The following is a 19,770-nucleotide window of genomic DNA, read 5'->3' as shown; positions in this document are numbered from 1 at the left end:
GCTGGAGCTTCCTGCTGACGTAGGCAATCACTGTCTCTCTGCCTTGCTGTACCTGGGACAGCACCGCTCCCAATCCCACGTTCCTGGCATCCGCATGAAGTATAAAGGGTTGGCCATAGTCGGGGTAGGCCAGGACTTCATCTCCGGTAAGAGCCATTTTTAGTCGAGTGAAAGATTCGTCTTCTGGTTTACCCCATTTGAACGGAGGTTTCGGATTCTTGGTCTTCTTGGACTGGCCCACTAAGAGGTCCTGCATGGGTGCCGCTATCTTGGTGAAACCCTTGATGAATCTCCTGTAGTAGCCTACCAACCCGAGGAACTGCCGCACTTCCTTGATAGTGGAGGGTGTTGGCCAGTCCTTGATCACAGTGACTTTTTCAGGGTCTGGTACTAAACCTTTGGCGCTTACCACATGACCTAGGTACTGCACCTTGGGCTTCAACAGGTGGCACTTGGACGGCTTTACCTTCAGGCCAAAACCAGATAGGGCTTCGAACACCTCGGCCAGGTGCTCCAGGTGGTCTTCATATGTCTTTGAGTAGACAATTATTATTATTATTATTATCTAGGTATAGCAGAACGGTTTCGATGTTTTTGTGTCCCAGGCCGCACTCCATTAACCACTGAAAAGTTCCTGGGGTGTTGCAGAGCCCGAATGGCGTGCAGTTGAACTCGCTGAGGCCCATTGTTGTTGTAAACGCGGTCTTTTCTCTGTCCGCCTCTGCCACAGGAACCTGCCAGTACCCACTGGTGAGATCCAAAGTGGAGAAATAGTTAGCTGATCTCAATACTGCTAATGATTCCTCAATTCTGGGTAATGGGTAGGCGTCCTTATGTGTAATGCGGTTAATCTGCCTGTAATCAACACACATCCTCATTGTACCATCTTTCTTTCTAACGAGAATTAATGGAGCTGCCCAGGGGCTACAATTATCTCTGATCACCCCAGCCTCCTTCATCTCCCGTAACATTCCTTTGGCACATTGATAGTGAGCTAGGGGTACAGGCCGGTAGATCTCTTTAATAGGCGGATGATCTCTCGTGGGGATATGATGTTGGACCCCTTTTACCTGCCCAAAATCTAGTGGGTGTTTGCTAAAGACTCGCTCATATTCTTGGACCACCCAGTATACTCCATGCTTTTGGTGCAAAGGGGTGGAGTCAGTGCCCACTTGTAGCTTCTGACTCCAACCCTCCATCTGCCCCTTGGAGCCATTATCCTCCGCCGGTTTGGATTGAGGCAAGGGTTCCACTGTCTTTATTGCGTTGTTACTGACAGTGAATAGCTTAGCAAGGGTAGCATACCGGGGTAAATGGACCTCTTTCTCCCCACAATTCAGGATGCGTATCGGTACTCTCCCCTTGCAGACATCAACTACCCCTATTGCTGCCCGACACCATATTATCATTTCACTCCTAGGGGGCATTGCAATGGGGAATGCATCACTCACTCTGACACTGCCAACTTCTCCACCAGACAGCTCTACCTGTTGTCTCTGCATCAGGGCTTTGATCTCCTTCTGCAGAACTCACTGCTGACTAGAACTGGCATTCTCTGCGACCTGTTGCAACAAAAGAATAATTTCCTCAAGACAATTCTCTATCACATTGGTGCCTATAGTTATCTTAGGATGACTTTCTCGTCGATCAATATCAACAATAATCATTCCTTGTGATGGCAATTCTACTCGGCCAACTTTTATGGTCACCTCTTTATACCCCACCTGAGGCAAGGGCTGACCATTGCTGGCATAGATGCTAAGATGTTCATCTGGACGGCGGGTATTGTCCGAATCAGTCCAGTATTGTTTATAAAGGATATATGGCATCGTTGTCACCTGGGACCCAGTGTCCAGCAGTGCATTCATCGGGATGCCATCAAGCATGACAGGTAGGACCGGTCGTCCTCTCACGTACTTGTCTCGCCAGCTTTGTGGGCCTGGTCGTCTTACTCCTGGGGGTTGGCCCTCTGCCCCAGGGGTTGCTCGTTTAAATTACAGAATCTTGCGAAGTGCCCCGCCTTTTGACAGCGGCGGCAGATGGGTTGTCCGTCCTGGCTGTAGCGATCGTTGTTCCTCCCTCTGGTCGGTGGAATTCTTCTCTGTCATCGCCATGAGACGTCATCCAGACTAGAAGCCAGAGGGATCCTTTCCTCTGGAGACACTTGCATGGCCTGCACGGTTTTGGTTAACGCAGCCACACTTTTGGTCAGCTCCTGGACCTGAAGGCATAGGTCTGCAGATGGGTCATTATCTAGGGTCTGCCCGTCAGCCTCCACAGGTGCCGGGGAAAAGGACGCCACCTCCTGGTGGTATGTGACAGCTGGGCGCCGGAGGGATACAGTGCCACCTGGGGTTGGTTCTCGTAGTACCCTGATGGCTTGGTCTTTAAATTGCGTAGAACTTAATTTTAATTTCTGCTGCTGTGCGGGTGTCAAAGGTATCCTTCAACCGGGCCAGTATCTTCTTGACAGTGCCTTTATCCCTGCCCGGCCAGGACTTCACCTCTCTCTGGGCTGCACCGATTATCTGGCCTATGAGGATGCTGAATTTTTGCTCCTCAGACAGGGGGTACACTTTAAACAAACTGCGCAGTCTCTCCTCAAAGTCGCTCAGGGTGTGCGACTCCCCTGAGTACTGGGGCAACCACGCCGCAGCTGGTATATATGGCATTGATAACAGCATCACAGTGGTGGCGGCCGTGCCCGCAGCTAGATCCTCTCCCAGGTTGGGCATCTTCCTCCCCCCTAGTGAACCTCAGCCAGGTCCTGGGTTTCTGCTGACGTACCAGTCTGCTGCTCTGCAGGTCACTGTACAGCTGCACTCTTGCTGCACAGCGTCTCACACTTGTATTCACAGAGCTGCAACTGGGTGGATGGGATCACACAGCACAGAGCTTCAGCAGCTGGGATGGATGGATGGGATCACACTGCCCTCTGCAGGGGGAAGCGACAATCTCCCCCCTCAGTCTGATGCAAAGGGGAAGGCTTGCACCTTTCAGCCTGAGTGACAGACGACTCTGGTACAGTCTATGCAAGTGGGAGGGGCCTATCATTAACTCTGCATGTGCTACAGTAATGGCTGCAGTTTATACAGTTATACACAGTCTTTGTGGCACACAGGACCCGGTTTTACCGGGCTTCCTGAATCCTGTTCGTGACACCAAGTTGATGCACCCCCTGGGCCGTGGGGTACTCGGTGCCGGGCCGGTTGGTGCAGTGGATGTCACAGTGGCAGTGACCCGGTCCGTGACCCAGGGCCGTCAATAAAAGGGGATTATAGTTTTTATAGTTTAATGTTCGTGACGCCACCTGTGGTATGCGGCTATATGGAGCCGCCGCTGTGGTGCTGATCCTCTGGAGCTGATGATGACGCAGCAGAGTTGGTTCAGCTCTCCACAGGCAGAGCTTAGCTCCTGGGCAGGAAGTGGTGATGTTATAGATGTTGCTGTGCAGTGTAGTGCAGGATATGGCGCAGATAATGACCAGTCCACAACTTAATGGCGGTTTCCTCTTATCTTTGCTTGCGCTTATTAGGCAGGCCGGGGCACGGGTACTAGCTGGTAGCAGAGGTCCGAGCGGCCTGGAAGCAAGTTGGGAATCCACCTTGCCAGGTGAAGTTGTAGGCCTTCCCTTTGCGCTAATCTCTTTGGCGCTGCTGCTTATAGCTGTGCTGTGGCCCTCGTCCCTGAGTAAAACGTCTTTGTGCTCACCCGTATGGCAGGCAGCTCGGGCCTTCCTGGAGTGTCGCTCCCACGTGGCGGTGCTGGGCCCTATATGCTGCTGAGCCTCCGGGCGTCTGATGGGGCCAGGAGACCTGCAGTCTCCTGCTCTCCAGTTTCTGCTGCTGGGCCTTCAGTGCCCCACAACCTCGGACTCCGGTGTCCGGTTCTTCTGCGCTCCTCTCTGGGGTGAACTGCCGTGAAGCTCCACTCCCCAGGTCTTTCCTCGTCAACGTCCTGTATTCAACTCCTCTCACTAACTCTAACTAACCCCGCCTCCAGATCCCAGTTGCTAAGGGGAGGAGCTCCCCTTGCTGGTCTGGAGCCAGGAAAGTGTTGCATGCTAGTGTACCTGACTAGGGGACCCCTGCTTGCTTCCAGGCATGGCATTACCTCTTGTGAAGGAGGCAATGCCACTGTGGCAACCAGACTCCTGGGGTGCCACATTTCTTCACTACAAAACTACTGCAAATGTAGCAAAAATTGTCGGATGCATTACGACAACTCCTTGTAGCCATTTTGATCATGTTGTTCGAAACAGAAACTTAATCCACCGCAACCACTAAATACTGAAAGGAATCATGGTAAGCACATCACCATAGTCTTATGAAATCTGTCTAAAAGAAAATCTGCCTTTGCTCTCCATAACAACCAATCGCAGTGCAGCTTTCAGTTCTTATACTGCTGAGGTAAAATGGAAGCTGTGCTTTGATTGGTTGCTATGGAGACCACCACACTCTTTGGAAGCTGAGTTAAAAAAAATCTTCTCTGCCCACAGCAGCCAATCGCAGCATATCATCCTGTTAGGGGGACGGTTGCAAACACTTTATTAAATAGGAACGCAACCGACCCCGGGGTCCGCGATGTAGCCTGGTGGACTGCTGCCGAACTCTTCCCGGGTGAGAAGGGAAGACAACCAACTAAAGATAACCCTTCTGTGTTAACTTCACACTGGACAGGGTATAGCGGTACGCTCTATCTCCGTTGACTGCACGGAGGGAGAGCGACCGGCGACGCACCTAACAAAAACCTTAGCCCTTCGTGTTAAAGCACACGGAAGGGTAAGACGGTTCGCACAATCTCCAAGAACCGCAGGGAGACGTGCGACCGTGGGAACAGCAGTAGCCCTGTCTTTGATACAGGCGCTACGCTATGGGGATTGGCGCTAAAGCGGTTCACACTATTCTCCAAGAACCGCAGGGAGACGTGTGACCGGACTAGGAGCAGTAGCCCTGTCTGCGATACAGGCGCTACGCTAAGGAGAAGACGCTAGTGTGCTGGAGTGATTTCCGCCAGGTACTCGTGCACTCAGCCGGCGTGCCACCGAACTGAGCCGACCCGCTCAATATGGCTCTTAGAGGAGCTCAGGAGAGATGCGTGCACAACCAAACAGCTAGCTCAAATGATCTAAGCGCGCCACCATGTTTGTGGGCGGACCTTTTAAAAACTAAGCCCTGCCCCACTGTCGCACCATTGGTGACGTCGCCTGTGACCAATCAGGCAGTGCCAGGTCACCGGGTCAGCTGGTTCCTGAACCACCAATCACGGTGCACCATTTTAGACTTAGGCTGCGGTGGACTAGTCTCTCTCCGCAACCTGTGCTTCATGTTGCTAGGCACAAATAGACGAGCTACCACTTGTACCTCTTGTGCATTGGCTAGGTGTTGGGACTGATGGTGATGCTGAGCAGCATCAGCCCTGGCTGAACCAAAATGGGAGACCACAGAATCCACTGATGATTCAGAACCCATTTCTGATCCAGCAAGCGCCCGGTGCCTAACATTATCCCCCCTTCTAACCTCCCCCTCCACTTGATGCTCATATTCCTCAATGAGCAGGGGGGCATGAATGTGGTCCACAGGCTCCCAGGAGCGATCCTCAGATCCATGACCTCTCCAGTGTATGAGGTAAAATTTTTTCCCCTGAACTATCTTAACTAACAATCGCCTGTACCTCAAAATCATCACCCCTGGTGTCTGGAGCAGAATGGGGTTCCGAAAATTTGGTCAGACGAACCGGCTTGAGAAGCGACACATGAAAGGTGTCGTGAATCCTCATGTGTCGAGGTAATTGTAACCGGTACACTACGGGGTGTATTTGGGCCAGGATTCTGAAAGGACCAATAAAACGGGGAGCAAACTTAGTGGATTCCCCGCGTACCCTAATGTTACGAGCCACGAGCCACACTCTGTCGCCCGGGGAGAATACGGGGGCTGGACGACGATGAGCGTCAGCCGACTCATCCGATTCTTGGAAGCCAAAATAGCCTCCTGGGTATGATCCCAAACCTCCCGTGCCTCCTGAGCCCAATCTCTGACCCCAGGTTCCACAGAGGAAACCGGCATAGGAACCGGGACTCGCGGATGTAGGCCATTATTTAGGAGAAACGGAGTCTGACCCATGGAATCCGCCACTGCGTTGTTTAAGGCAAACTCTGCCCAGGGAAGCAATATCGACCAGTCATTCTGGTAGGCCGAAACGAAATGGCGCAAGTAAGTCACCAGCGTCTGGTTAGTGCGTTCCACCAAACCATTGGTCTCTGGGTGATAAGCAGTGGAAAGATTTAGTTCAATGTCGAGCAAATTACACAATTCTCTCCAAAACCGGGAGGAAAACTGTGGTCCCCGATCACAGACAATCCTATCAGGCATCCCGTGGAGACGGAAAACGTGACGAATGAACAATGATGCCTGAACCCGGGAGGAAGAAACCCTAGGCAGAGGGACCAGGTGAACCATCTTAGAGAAATGGTCAGACACCACCCATATAGTCGTGTTTCCCTGGGACTTAGGCAACTCCACAATAAAATCCATCCCGACCAGCTCCCAATGTCTATCCGCCACGGGTAACGGATGAAGAAGACCAGCCGGCTTCTGACGGGATGGTTTATTTCTCGCACAGGAGACACATGCTTGGACATACTCCTTAACGTCCTGGGCTAACTGAGGCCACCAATACGAGCGTTGGAGAAGCTCTGTGGTACGCTTGACCCCAAAATGACCTCCGATCTTAGAGGCATGTGCCCAGGACAGTACCTCGTTCTGTAAATTTGGTGGAACAAACGTCCTCCCGGGAGGAACCTGGTTCAGGGACACTGGAGCCAGCGTCCGCATACACTCTGGCGGAACAATGAGCCTTGGCTCGTCCTCATCCTCAGCCATATCCATGGACCGGGACAAAGCGTCTGCCCGAGGGTTCTTCTCTCCTTTTAAGAAATGAATGGAGAAATTGAACCGAGAAAAGAAAAGAGACCACCTGGCCTGCCTCGGGTTAAGACGCTGCGCCGTCTGTAGGTATAACAGATTTTTGTGATCAGAATATACCACGAACGGATGCTTAGCTCCCTCCAAGAGGTACCTCCATTCAGAAAAAGCCATTTTAATGGCCAGCAATTCCTTGTCACCAATAGTATAATTCCTCTCTGCTGGAGAGAAGGTCTTGGAGAAGAAAAAACATGGTCTTGTCCGACCCTGTTCATTCTTTTGGGAGAGAACCGCTCCTGCTCCGACAGAAGAGGCATCAACCTCCAGGAAGAATGGCTTGTCCACATCCGGGCGATGGAGAATGGGAGCTCTAGCAAAGTAGGATTCAATCTCCTGAAACGCCTCGGATGTCTCCTGAGACCAGTCCTTGGGATTGGCACCTTTTCGGGTTAAAGCGGCTAAGGGAGCCACCAGGGTGGAAAAATGTGGTATGAACTGCCGGTAGTAGTTAATAAAGCCCATGAAGCGTTGTACCACTTTAAGAGAATGGGGCTCCAGCCAGTTCTGTACCGCCACCAACTTTTGTGGATCCATAGCCAATCCCTTACTGGAAATGATGTAGCCCAGGAACGGTAACGACTCTCGTTCAAATTGACACTTCTCCAGCTTACAGTACAAGGAATTTGCTCGCAAACACTCGAAAACCCTGCGAACATCCTCTCGGTGTGTGGAGAGGTCCGGGGAAAAAATAAGAATATCATCTAGATAGACTACCACGGAAGATAGCAGCAAATCCCGAAAGATATCGTTGACAAAATCTTGAAAAACTGCGGGGGCATTGCATAATCCGAAAGGCATGACGAGATACTCGTAATGGCCATCACGAGTGTTAAAGGCTGTTTTCCACTCGTCGCCCTCACGGATTCGCACCAGATTATATGCCCCTCGCAGGTCCAATTTAGTGAAAATATGAGCCCCTCGCAACCTGTCAAACAGCTCAGAAATAAGGGGCAGAGGATATTTATTCTTGATGGTGATGGCATTTAATCCTCTGTAATCAATGCAGGGACGCAAATCTCCCCCTTTTTTTCTGAACGAAGAAAAACCCCACTCCCGCAGGAGAGACTGATTTTCTGATAAACCCCCGAGCCAGATTCTCTTGGATATAATCAGACATGGCCTGGGTCTCGGGTACAGAGAGAGGGTAGACCCTACCGCGAGGAGGCTCAGTTCCGGGGACCAGGTCAATAGGGCAGTCATACGGTCGGTGGGGAGGTAAAGTCTCAGCAGCCTTTTTAGAAAAGATATCCGCAAAGCTCCGGTATTGCACAGGCAGAGCGGACAAGTCGGAAGGAGGCTCAGAGACGGCTCCTCGGGCAGCTGTAACCATACACTGGGGCACACAGTCTTTACCCCAGGACAAAATTCTCCCTGTACACCAGTCAATGTGTGGAGAATGATGGCGTAGCCAAGGAAGGCCCAATAACACCTCATCTAATTCCCCGGGGATAATAAGGAAGGAGATAACCTCCCGGTGACCCTGAGGAAACTACATGGTGAGAGGAACAGACTGGTGGGTAATTTGTGTATCCAGCAAGGACCCATTGACCACCCTGATGTTCATTGGCCTAGGCAGAAATTCCATAGGAATGGCATGTCTCTGGGCAAATGCTGCAGACAAAAAGTTGCCATCAGCTCCAGAATCCACCCACGCCTTGGCTGTGACCACGGTTGTTCCGAAGGACAACGTCACCTCATAAAGTAATTTGGAGGACGAGACCCCTGAATCTAACACACCCCCTCCAACGGCGGTTAGACACTCTCGTTTCCTGATTGCTTGGAGACCTTATTAACGGGGTACTCCAGGGGATGTGTGAGTCGGGAACGAGGGGACTTAGACTTAGTCTGGGATATGTCCATAGCCTCAGGCTCCGGATTGGAAACCGCGGGTTTGGAGATAGGCCTAGAGAAATCGGTGCCAACCGAAACCGAGGTCTGGAAAGCTCCAGCTTTAACTTGCGTTCTGCATGACGCAGATCAATTCGGTTAGCAAGTGTAATTAACTCTTCCAGAGAGGTTGGAATCTCTTTGGTAGCTAGAGCATCTTTAATGTGCCCAGCCAGCCCCCTCCAAAACACCGGGATCAGCGACCGCTCCGGCCAATCTAGTTCAGCCGCGAAGGTTCTGAACTGAATGGCATAGTGGCTGGCGGTGACCGAACCCTGGGTCAACGCAAGCAGCTTAAGAGCCGTATCATGCATGACCTGAGGCCCCAGAAAGACGCTTTTTAAGGTCCTAAGAAAAAGACCTGCATTAGCCACAACCGGGTCATTCCGCTCCCACAGTGGAGTAGCCCACTCCAGAGCCCTGTGGGAGAGCAACGAGATAACATAACCCACTTTGGCTCTCTCGGAAGGAAATCGTACCTCCATCATCTCCAAGTGAATGGAGCATAAATTTATAAAACCCCTTCAAAATTTACTGTCCCCAGAAAATTTCTCCGGGAGAGCAAAGCGGGGTAATGGAGCACTTGCAGCGGTGGCAGCCGAGTTAATCATGTTGGCTGCTAGAGAAGCCGCCTGGGTAGCTACTGCAGTGGTGTCAGCAACCGGGACCGTTTGTTCCAAAGACCTGAGTCTGGTCTCCAGTTGCTGTATATAACGCTGCAGCTGCTAGTTGTCGGCCATGTTCGGCAAGACCCTGGCGCTCAGATACTGTTAGGGGGACGGTTGCAAACACTTTATTAAATAGGAATGCAACCGACCCCGGGGTCCACGATGCAGCCTGGTGGACTGCTGCCGAACTCTTCCCGGGTGAGAAGGGAAGACAACCAACTAAAGATAACCCTTCTGTGTTAACTTCACACCGGACAGGGTATAGCGGTATGCTCTATCTCCGTTGACTGCATGGAGGGAGAGCGACCGGCGACGCACCTAACAAAAACCTTAGCCCTTCGTGTTAAAGCACACGGAAGGGTAAGACGGTTCGCACAATCTCCAAGAACCGCAGGGAGATGTGCGACCGTGGGAACAGCAGTAGCCCTGTCTTTGATACAGGCGCTACGCTATGGGGATTGGCGCTAAAGCGGTTCACACTATTCTCCAAGAACCGCAGGGAGACGTGTGACCGAACTAGGAGCAGTAGCCCTGTCTGCGATACAGGCGCTACGCTAAGGAGAAGACGCTAGTGTGCTGGAGTGATTTCCGCCAGGTACTCGTGCACTCAGCTGGCGTGCCACCGAACTGAGCTGACCCGCTCAATATGGCTCTTAGAGGAGCTCAGGAGAGATGCGTGCACAACCAAACAGCTAGCTCAAATGATCTGAGCGCGCCACCATGTTTGTGGGCGGACCTTTTAAAAACTAAGCCCTGCCCCACTGTCGCACCATTGGTGACGTCGCCTGTGACCAATTAGGCGGTGCCAGGTCACCGGGTCAGCTGGTTCCTGAACCACCAATCACGGTGCGCCATGTCACGGGCATGCTCAGTGCGATGCATTTTAGACTTGGGCTGCGGTGGCCTAGTCTCTCTCCGCAACCTGTGCTTCATGTTGCTAGGCACAAATACACGAGATACCACTTGTACCTCTTGTGCATTGGCTAGGTGTTGGGACTGATGGTGATGCTGAGCAGCATCAGCCCTGGCTGAACCAGAATGGGAGACCAAAGAATCCACTGATGATTCAGAACCCATTTCTGATCCAGCAAGCGCCCGGCGCCTAACACGTCCATTATTTTCTAACCAATCTAATGACACCAAAATCATCCACCAAAGGTCACACAAATGGGTCAAAGTATGGTGCAAGAAAAAGCCGAAGGAGTCAGTGCTTGTGAAAAAACAGTACGTGATGGAATTTTTTTGATATTTTTACTGAGTTCAGCGATCAAAAGTTTATAAAAATCACCTCTTAATTTTCAAACAATTTTACCCTTGCAGAACAAATACTATTATTGACCAAACTCCGTTTCCTGTAATGCGTGATTCCAGATTACTAAATGCTATTAGTAAGAACATTTTCCTCTGTATTGTTGGCGAAGAATAGGTTTCAGGTTCTGGATTCAGTTCTGCTGCATAAATCAGTTTAAGCATCTAAATTATTTATCTCAAATTATAAAGAGACAGAAGCATCAGAGGAACAAAGAGATGGGTTGTTTACTGGAAATCACTTGTCATCAATCTGATCTGTGCAGAACATAATAACCCGCAATATTGTATCACTAAAGGGTCAACCGAGAACAAACATCCCAAAGGCACAAGGAATATTACATTGTAGCACTACACAATGGTGTAAGGGTCATATAAATATCAATCTAAAAACAAGGTCCAAATATGCTTGTGATAATAACATTTATATTGTATGGGATGGCTTTACAGAATTTACAGGTTAATTTTCATTTTAGATTCCAAGAAACTTTAAAAAATGAAATGAAAAAAATGAAAAAAGAAAAATCAATAAAAGTGTCCATACTGTACATATCGGACTGTGCATTAGAATGATCAATATATCAGTTTAGACCCCGCTAATCACTCATTGATTAATAATAATGTACAGTATAGTCCAGGATAACCCCTTTAATTTTGAATTTGGTTACTATGAAATTATACTTGATGCACTGACCATGACCATGGAAAGATCTAACCATGGTCATCTCCTAGTTTACTATTCTGTTTTTTTGTGTAATTTACTTTCTGTATTAAAGGAAATCTGTGTTTTTACTACCTCATCTGAGAGCAGCAGGATGTAGGCAAAGAGAAGCTGAATCCAATGATGTATCACTTAGATTACTGGGTGCAGCTGTTCTGATACAATCAGAGTTTTAGATGTAGAATGAAGCAGAGCTGAGAAAGCTAACCCCGCCCACACCACAGCTGACCCCGCCCACACCAAGCTCTGTATATACAAAGTCCATAGACAGTGAGGTACGTAGTTGCCGGACTAGTCCAGCAATGTTAATCTCTTAATGATAAATCATTCACAGTTAGTAAAAAACAGCTGCACTTTGACAAGTGACACATCCCTGAATTCTGTGTTTCAGCCTCTATCTCCTGCTGTTTTCAGATTACATAGCGAAAACCTGCTGTCAGATTCCCTTTAATTGTTCATCAAATATCAAGATCTCTGCTTATTGTGATTCAAAAGGAATCTTCATTGTTGACCTCTAGTAGATAAAACTCCACCCTTGGTCATGTGATGGACACCTGGATGAATAACTTATTACAGTTACACTTCAGTTACCAAATCTGTGACTTGTAAGGAGCACCTGTGTGATTGCATGAGCAAGACATCTTATACGCCCTGAGGTTGATCAATGAAACTTCATATTGTAAGGCAGCAAGGAAAGGTCATGAAAAATGTCTAGAAAGGATAAAAAGAGACAGGAAAAATTGTATAACTTTTCATTACACAATTGATTTTTGAAGAATGAAAAACTCTTTAAAGTGAACCTGACAACTGACTACAGGCCATGTGAATAAAAGACTGGCTCCATTATTCAAGCCAGGTATGTCTTACTCTGAAGAGCTGCAGACTGTCAGAGAACACATAGATTTGAAAGCTGGCTGGAGACCATGCGGCTCATGTGACTAGTCCAAATCCCCAGTGGCTTCTTCCTACTCCGCTCCTTGTGAGTGATAGGTGTCTTCCTATACACACATTTATCGAGAGACATGTCACTTAAGGGGAGAAGGGAGTGGATAAATCACCAGGGTCCAGGATCTTGGACCAGTTCCTCAAGCTGCTTGGTCTCCTGATGGTTTTTAAATGTAAAAAGGAGCAGCATTTCAGACTAAGACATAATTGGCTGACATGACAGAGCCGGACTCTATTTGTTGCCTGTGGTTCGGGCAGCATGAATCAGCTGTCACTTTCCCTTTAGGGCTAACTCACACAAGCTTATTTCACAACTGAGTGCCATGTGATGTTTTATCGGATAGCACTCGGCCAAATGTTATACTATGGGGCTGTGCCGACAAGAGCTTTTTTGTCATGCCAATTCAGCATGAGAAAAAAATTGCAGCATGCCACAAGTGCATCAGATAATTGGATTGAACGCATCCATACAAGTCTATGGGTCCGAGTAAAACATCAGACTGCACTTTGATGTCATCTGATTGCAGTCCGATTTGCACTCACAGAGACAATGGGGAAGATGGAGAAATTAAGTTCTCCATCTTTTCCACACCTGTGATACGATTCTCTCATAGGAGAGAATCAGATCACAGTAAGATGACCCTCAGCTCAAACTCTGACAGAGATTGAACGGAGTGTCATTGGTATAATCGACCTGATTCTTTAGCATGAGGAGAACATAAAGCCGCAGCCTTAAAGTGTGCCATTGGAATTGGAACCTAAAAGTCTGTTTACATCTGCTTACCCGGGGCACCAAACGACCACCGATCGGCCACTTTTTTTTCTGATTGGTGGTTGTGTAATTCCCTGTTTACACAGGCAGACCGTGCTTCACATGTGCACTAAATGATCAGTAATAGACCGCTCAGTGCACATAATCTGCCATTGTTCTCAGCAGCACACGTCCGGTTTATACTGGACAATGCACCGCCGAGAACGACGATCTTTTGTGCAAACCCTCAATAATCGTGAAGCAAGCATTCCTTCAAATACTTATTCACGATAGTCTTCATTGTAAATACATGTTTACGGCATATGCACACGTTAAGTATTTTCTGCAGACATTTCTGCACAAAAACGTGTCTCTTGGCAGAAAAAAATCATCGTAAAATATGCAAATTTTTAGTGTATTTTTGCTGCATTTTTTACTTGCATTTTTCCCATGCATTGAAATGGGTAAAAAATGCTGCAAAAAAGCTGAAAGAATTGACATACTGTAGATATGAAAATGCTTCAAACCTGCAAGGAAAAAATAAGCAACGTGTGCATGGGACTTCATGTGTTTGTGACAAAATTAAAGTAAAGGTAAAATCGCTACAAAAATGCAGCAAATACTTAATGTGTGCACATACCCTTACAGTGCGGTCCAACATGCATTAGTTGACAGCGCAGATGTAATATCTTTCTATCAAAATACGTCCTGAATATAATACCATTTAGCACTTCAACAATATAACATCAATAGACAACACTCATTAGGTACTACATATTACCTGCTGAGTTAAGAAGTGACACACATGTTGATTAAAAAATATACATTTTATTATTAATTTCTTTAAAAAAACATATAAAAAGGAAAGGATGCTAAAAAAATGCACTGGTGCTGAACCATATATATTGTCTATACAATTCACAGCAGACACCATAAATTTATAACCTGAAATATCAAGATCCTTTTGAAATTATTGAAATCAACTTCTAAAGTAATAAAGTGCTAAAGTGTCAAATATACTTCCATGATTATTATTAATATAAATAAATATATGCATATATAGTGCCAAAGGATCGGAATATTAAATAAAACACCACAGTATATTGTTAAAGTGCATAGTGCAAAAAAATATATATCTCCAATATGTACATAAAGTGGGGGTTTTCCCTATACATATAAGGCTATTGCACTCATTAGCGTCCGATTGAGAAATAATTAGTCACCGCTACAGCTATCTCTCTAAGGTGCACAGTGCAAGGAAATGTCCAATACCTACATAAGAGGAAGATTTTCAATATATATATAAAGCTATTTTATTCAGTGGCATCAAACTGCAAGTGACCGAGCGCCGCAACAGCTTAGGTAAAGGTTATTCTAGGCAATAATAAAGAAAAGTCTGGAGTGTTATTTACCTGTGGACGCCCACGCCCCGGTAGAAGCAAGCAGGGCGAAACGTGCGCATAGGGGCTGCATTGTGGAGCCAACATATATTTATACTTTGGTCTACAGGTAAATAACACTCCAGACTTTTCTTTATTATTGCCTAGAATAACCTTTACCTAAGCTGTTGCGGCGCTCGGAGTATTAACAGTATGATTAAACCAAAGACTTAATGTTCATGTAAATGTATATTTCTTATTATAGGATGTCAGACGTGTTCCAGGAGTGACCCCAACTATTGTACGGTCAACATCAGAAACCAATGAAAAGCGACCCTTCATGTGCGCCTATCCAGGATGCAACAAGAGATACTTTAAGTTGTCCCATCTGCAGATGCACAGTAGAAAGCACACAGGTAATACAGTGCTCAGAGTACTGCGCCAAGTCTATAGCTGTAGGTCATGTGAGAAGAGGTCTTGGGTTGAACATTTTACAGTACAGGCGTCATTCATGTCTGGGATTTGGTGAGGATTTTGGAGTAAAATTGAGCAGATTTTTGTCAGCACCACAAATATGTTTCATCCATGATAACAATGAGCAGGTTTACTCTTCTGAGGGTATTGATTCCTGTTTACTCTTGTGGATCCCATATGGAAAAATTTAGGATTAGCCCCACTGTGGATTAACCCATTTAAAGGAGCCAGTCCTCATGTAGATTTGTGGCACATCAACTGCACATGTGAGGCAGAAATCCAGATGTCAGCCTTGCATTTCTGCTGCTGATCCTCTTGTAAATACTTGTCTGACATATAGGCAAATGTGCAGATACAATGAGTGTTTTGGGGGGTACCAAATTAACAGATTCTGTGGCTTATTACACATATTTTCTATTAAGGTGAGAAACCTTATCAATGTGATTTCAAAGACTGTGAGAGGAGGTTCTCACGTTCAGATCAACTGAAGAGGCACCAAAGACGACACACAGGTTAGTACCTTGGTGAAATATACAGTATGTATGGGGTCTGAAAATATTTGGGACATGGCTCTAGAGCTCAAACTTCATACCAGAAGTGGTGATCAATATGTTTAACAATAGGTTCTCTACCCATTGGAAATGTGGTTGGCAAACTGCGCCTCATCAGAATTTTTCTCCTAGAAAAGAAGCAACTGAGATAACTGAAATGTCCATATATGCTGTAGAGGATTAACCCCCACTCAGTTTTATTCAACTACCATAAAGTTCATCAATAATTTAGATTTTTAGAAACAAATCTTACTATAATGTGGTGAAAACAACCAACAATAGCCAACACCCCAACTCAGTTCTGTTACGATAGGACAAGTGCGTGATACCTGCGTGCTGACAGGTAATTGCAGACATGACGCCACCAGTCCCACTCAGCTCCCGAAGCAGCAGTGAGTGGGGCTGAATTACACTCTTAAAGTGACAGATGACTTGTGGCCATATGTGAGCTGGCACTGTCTCACCTGAGGGAGCCATTTATCCTGGACAGAGCAGCAGTGCTTTTATGTATTTTGAGGATTTAGGACCCATACAGCATTTGGACATGGTGTTTTTTAAATTAAGCTTAAAATTCAAGAAGCAAATAGCGTGTGACTCAAATCAACAGCTGAAAGAGTTGTTTGATGACAAAAAATGGGGGAAAGGCTGATAACACTTGAAAATAACAAAATAAGCAGTGCTTACCAGGTGAGCCGCTGTAACCCCAATGCAGCTTCTCCACTCCTTTTCTTTGACTTTCTGGTTGACAGGGTTGCAGAGGTGACCCCTTTACAACACGTGACCACTGCAGGTAGCATCAGCAGTCATGTAGGGATAGACAGCACAGCACAAGACCACTGAGGCACTAAAGCTGCTGGGGCCTCATCTTCAAACATTTCTCGCCTTGCCCCCATGATTTTTTAATAGGTCAGTCCTTTTCAACCCAGTGTTTATCTGCATGTAACAGTGCTGTCCCTTTCATACCAATACTTTAACCTGTAAAAGTAACCTGTAAGTACAGGGCTGTACAATAGAAATCATGGGACCCATTAGCTAAAGTCCAAATTGGGCCCCCGCCACTCCAAATAAAATTATTCAGTGCAGTAGGTGGGGTCATGACACATAAGCATAGTCACAAAAGAGCATGCCTTCCTACTTTTAAATACAGGGAGAGGGACATTTATTGCTGTATGCACGCAGAAATTAAGCACCTACTAATGCCCCTTAGTGTTAGATGTAAAATTTGACTAGTAAAACAGATGGGCAAAAACAATAGTTTACAACACTTTCTGAGGTACAAAGTCACAATTAAATGTCTGAATTTTGTATTCTCTCACTATTCTAAAATCAACCTAAACCATTACCTGCCCTAGCTTTTATACAGGCTTTGATAGTCCCTCCCAAGTGGTTGTGCTATACCATGTGATGTGATAGCTGCAAACCATTATGGAGAAACCTTCAGGGTGGCTGATGCAATCATTGATCAAGTGTAAAATTAAAGTGGGCATTATTTGGGAGATTCATAGAAATCAAACAGCACATCTTTAAAATATACTGGGACCTGCAAATTTCATAAAATTATCCACAAATTTGATTTGCATCAAATTGATTATTGCCTATAGGCTTGCACCTCTGTGTAAAAGAAAAAATAAACCATACCAAGGCTAAGAAGGTGGGAGCAGCAGCACCACCACTGCTACTTGCATCAGCCACCTGGGCATTGATACCACCAAACGCAGGAAACAATTGGCCTCTTATGGCTCTGGCCAGCATATTTAGTGGGTAGGAGGCAGGGGCGTTAGGGAATTTATGGCATCACTGGTATCAAACACCGTAAGATGATGTTGCCTCTGACAGCAACAACATTATTCTGTATCAACATTATGCACAGAACAGCCTGCCTCAGCACAAATGATCAGGAGGCATAATTTTTAGTAATTTTTTAATAGAAAAAAAAAACATGAAAAGTCCATCATTGTGCTGTGTTATTAAATGAACTGTTACTATTGGGTTACCATCAGTTTCCATGGTGAGATCACTTTGACATTCCTAAGGCTGCATTTGTGTTAAAAAGCTTGAAAGGGGTTGGATACAGTCCTAGATGTTGCACACATCCATCTTTTCAAGTCAGTTCGTGGCTTTGCAGTATTGCAATTTGCACAAAATTACATTTTTTTAAAAATTAGTTAATCAAACAAATTTGAATTTCAAAAGATTCCATCATTTTCTATCCAACCCTGAAACACAACATGACACTTTACTTGTTGGTTTTTATGACTTGGATTTCACTAGTAGAAAAAAATCACAGTAATTTTCACATAGATTTTGGTACACAATGCGAGCCAAAATCTGTGTAAAAATGATGTCATAAATATATGCTCATCAAGAAAATGGGAGACACGACTGCACCTACTAATCATAAGGTTTCGCTCACACTTGCATATAAGTAAATGGCCGCATTCTCATCCAGTAGTCCTGATAGTCTGTATAGCATGCAATTATTTTCACGTACTGCCCGATTTTGGTGTGATATTGTAGCAAGCTGCGATTTTTTTTCCCCATGCCGAATATAGATGAGAAAAATTATGCAGATCTGCACTGCCTCATTGATTAACATTGGTCTGAGTGGAATGCAATTTTTTTAATCAGTAAGTTATCCCCTATCCTAAATTACTTTCTTAGGAAACCTCCTATAACGTACCACTATATAAAATATTGGCATAACAGGTAACCTGACCCAAAATTTAGAACCTTTTACTTCCAGAACTTCCCTCCAAAACCACCTTAGCCGTAATCAGCTAGAGTCCCATCTGTGGCTACGACTAATTTGATAGAAACAGAAATCTGGTAAACGTTATATAATAAATGACAATTTTTTTAAATTCATTCATTTAACAGAACAAATAAATTAGTTAAGTGGTTACTTTTTGTAACGAAGATAAAATGTGAATTTGTATGAGTATAGACCATATGGTTAAACATTATTAGTGCTCTTGAAAGCACTCTCAGCTATACAAGGCAAATCCTTAGTATTTCCATTTAGATATGTACTGAACTAAGCTACAAAGCACAATGAAAGGTGAATATTTCTTAGTAACTATCATGTTCTTGCCCTAAGGTGTCAAACCCTTCCAATGTAAAACATGTGAGAGAAAATTTTCCCGTTCTGACCACTTGAAGACGCACACCAGGACTCATACAGGTAAAACAAGTGCGTAAACCTTTATTCACATTTATTTATTCATTTACTGTCATAATATTAATCCATAACAGTATGTCTAGCTACTACTTTACGTGATCTGATAAACTCCCTGAACCGAGTGCCAATCGATGATATATAGCAAGTGGATCAGCATATTTTCATGTAATAATGTTGGGGTTTATTCAGTCGTTTGTTACTCCTACTTTCCATATTGTTGGCAGCATATCCCCCATTTACATGATGGGATGTACCCGAGCAGTGATAAATGAGAAAATGCGTATCTATAAAAAATTATCCTTGGTTGGCACATCCCCTAATGTAAATGGAGGACGTGCAATAAGGAAAGTTGGAGTAACAAATGATCGGATGAGCCCCGGATGAAAGTATTTTGATAGCCGGGCGATACCTTGTGTTGATTCCTGGTATCATCCTGTATTAACGTCCATTCTCATTCACAGCTGCAGTCCCAATTCTTTCTGCTGCCGTGCTATAATCTGCCAGCATTCCCTGTTTGTTCAGTGCCTGTCAATAGCGTTTTCGGGGGATTTACATTCTGGAAAGTGTAATACAGTGTAGAAAGAAAATAACTCTTTGGTAATGCAGTTAACTGGTTTTAACAGCATGAAAGACATTTTTTCACCCACATTACGCCTGAATTACGGTGCATTTATCTTGAAATGTGTGCCCTATTACCTATAAGAAACCTGTAAGATGTGGTCCATAGATGACCATATATTTAATATACGTCTAACACTTTCCTCTTTCTTACACTATATGTTGGTTGACTTACATTACACCAATATTCTCAAAACTGCAATATTTTTAAAGTGCAAAAAGTGTCAGGAAACATAATAATAGTAATTTGGTGCATGGCATGTATGCAGGTGCAATTTTATTTAGAGTACTTGCACATTTGAGTGGT

General features: G+C 45.6%; 1 protein-coding gene across 5 annotated transcripts in view; it reads left to right on the top strand.

The window, feature by feature from the left end:
- The window catches only part of WT1 (WT1 transcription factor), an 89,016-nt gene that overhangs the window by 66,688 nt on the left and 2,558 nt on the right, over window positions 1-19,770 (top strand). For 3 of the 5 annotated variants that reach the window (XM_073659438.1, XM_073659441.1, XM_073659440.1), the window contains 3 exons: window positions 14,908-15,058; window positions 15,539-15,628; window positions 18,765-18,857. In XM_073659438.1, coding sequence (XP_073515539.1) covers window positions 14,908-15,058; window positions 15,539-15,628; window positions 18,765-18,857 — 334 coding nt within the window. The remainder of the gene's footprint in view (window positions 1-14,907; window positions 15,059-15,538; window positions 15,629-18,764; window positions 18,858-19,770) is intronic. The other 2 variants (XM_073659439.1, XM_073659442.1) reach the window with 1 other exon arrangement.

This window comes from Phyllobates terribilis, unplaced genomic scaffold (genome assembly GCF_046119375.1).
Source record: "Phyllobates terribilis strain yellow unplaced genomic scaffold, ASM4611937v1 Scaffold_13__5_contigs__length_258822181, whole genome shotgun sequence".
In the NCBI taxonomy this organism is placed as follows: domain Eukaryota; kingdom Metazoa; phylum Chordata; class Amphibia; order Anura; family Dendrobatidae; genus Phyllobates; species Phyllobates terribilis.
The sequence above is the reverse complement of the archived record's forward strand: the minus strand, read 5'-3'. Positions and strand labels throughout refer to the sequence as shown.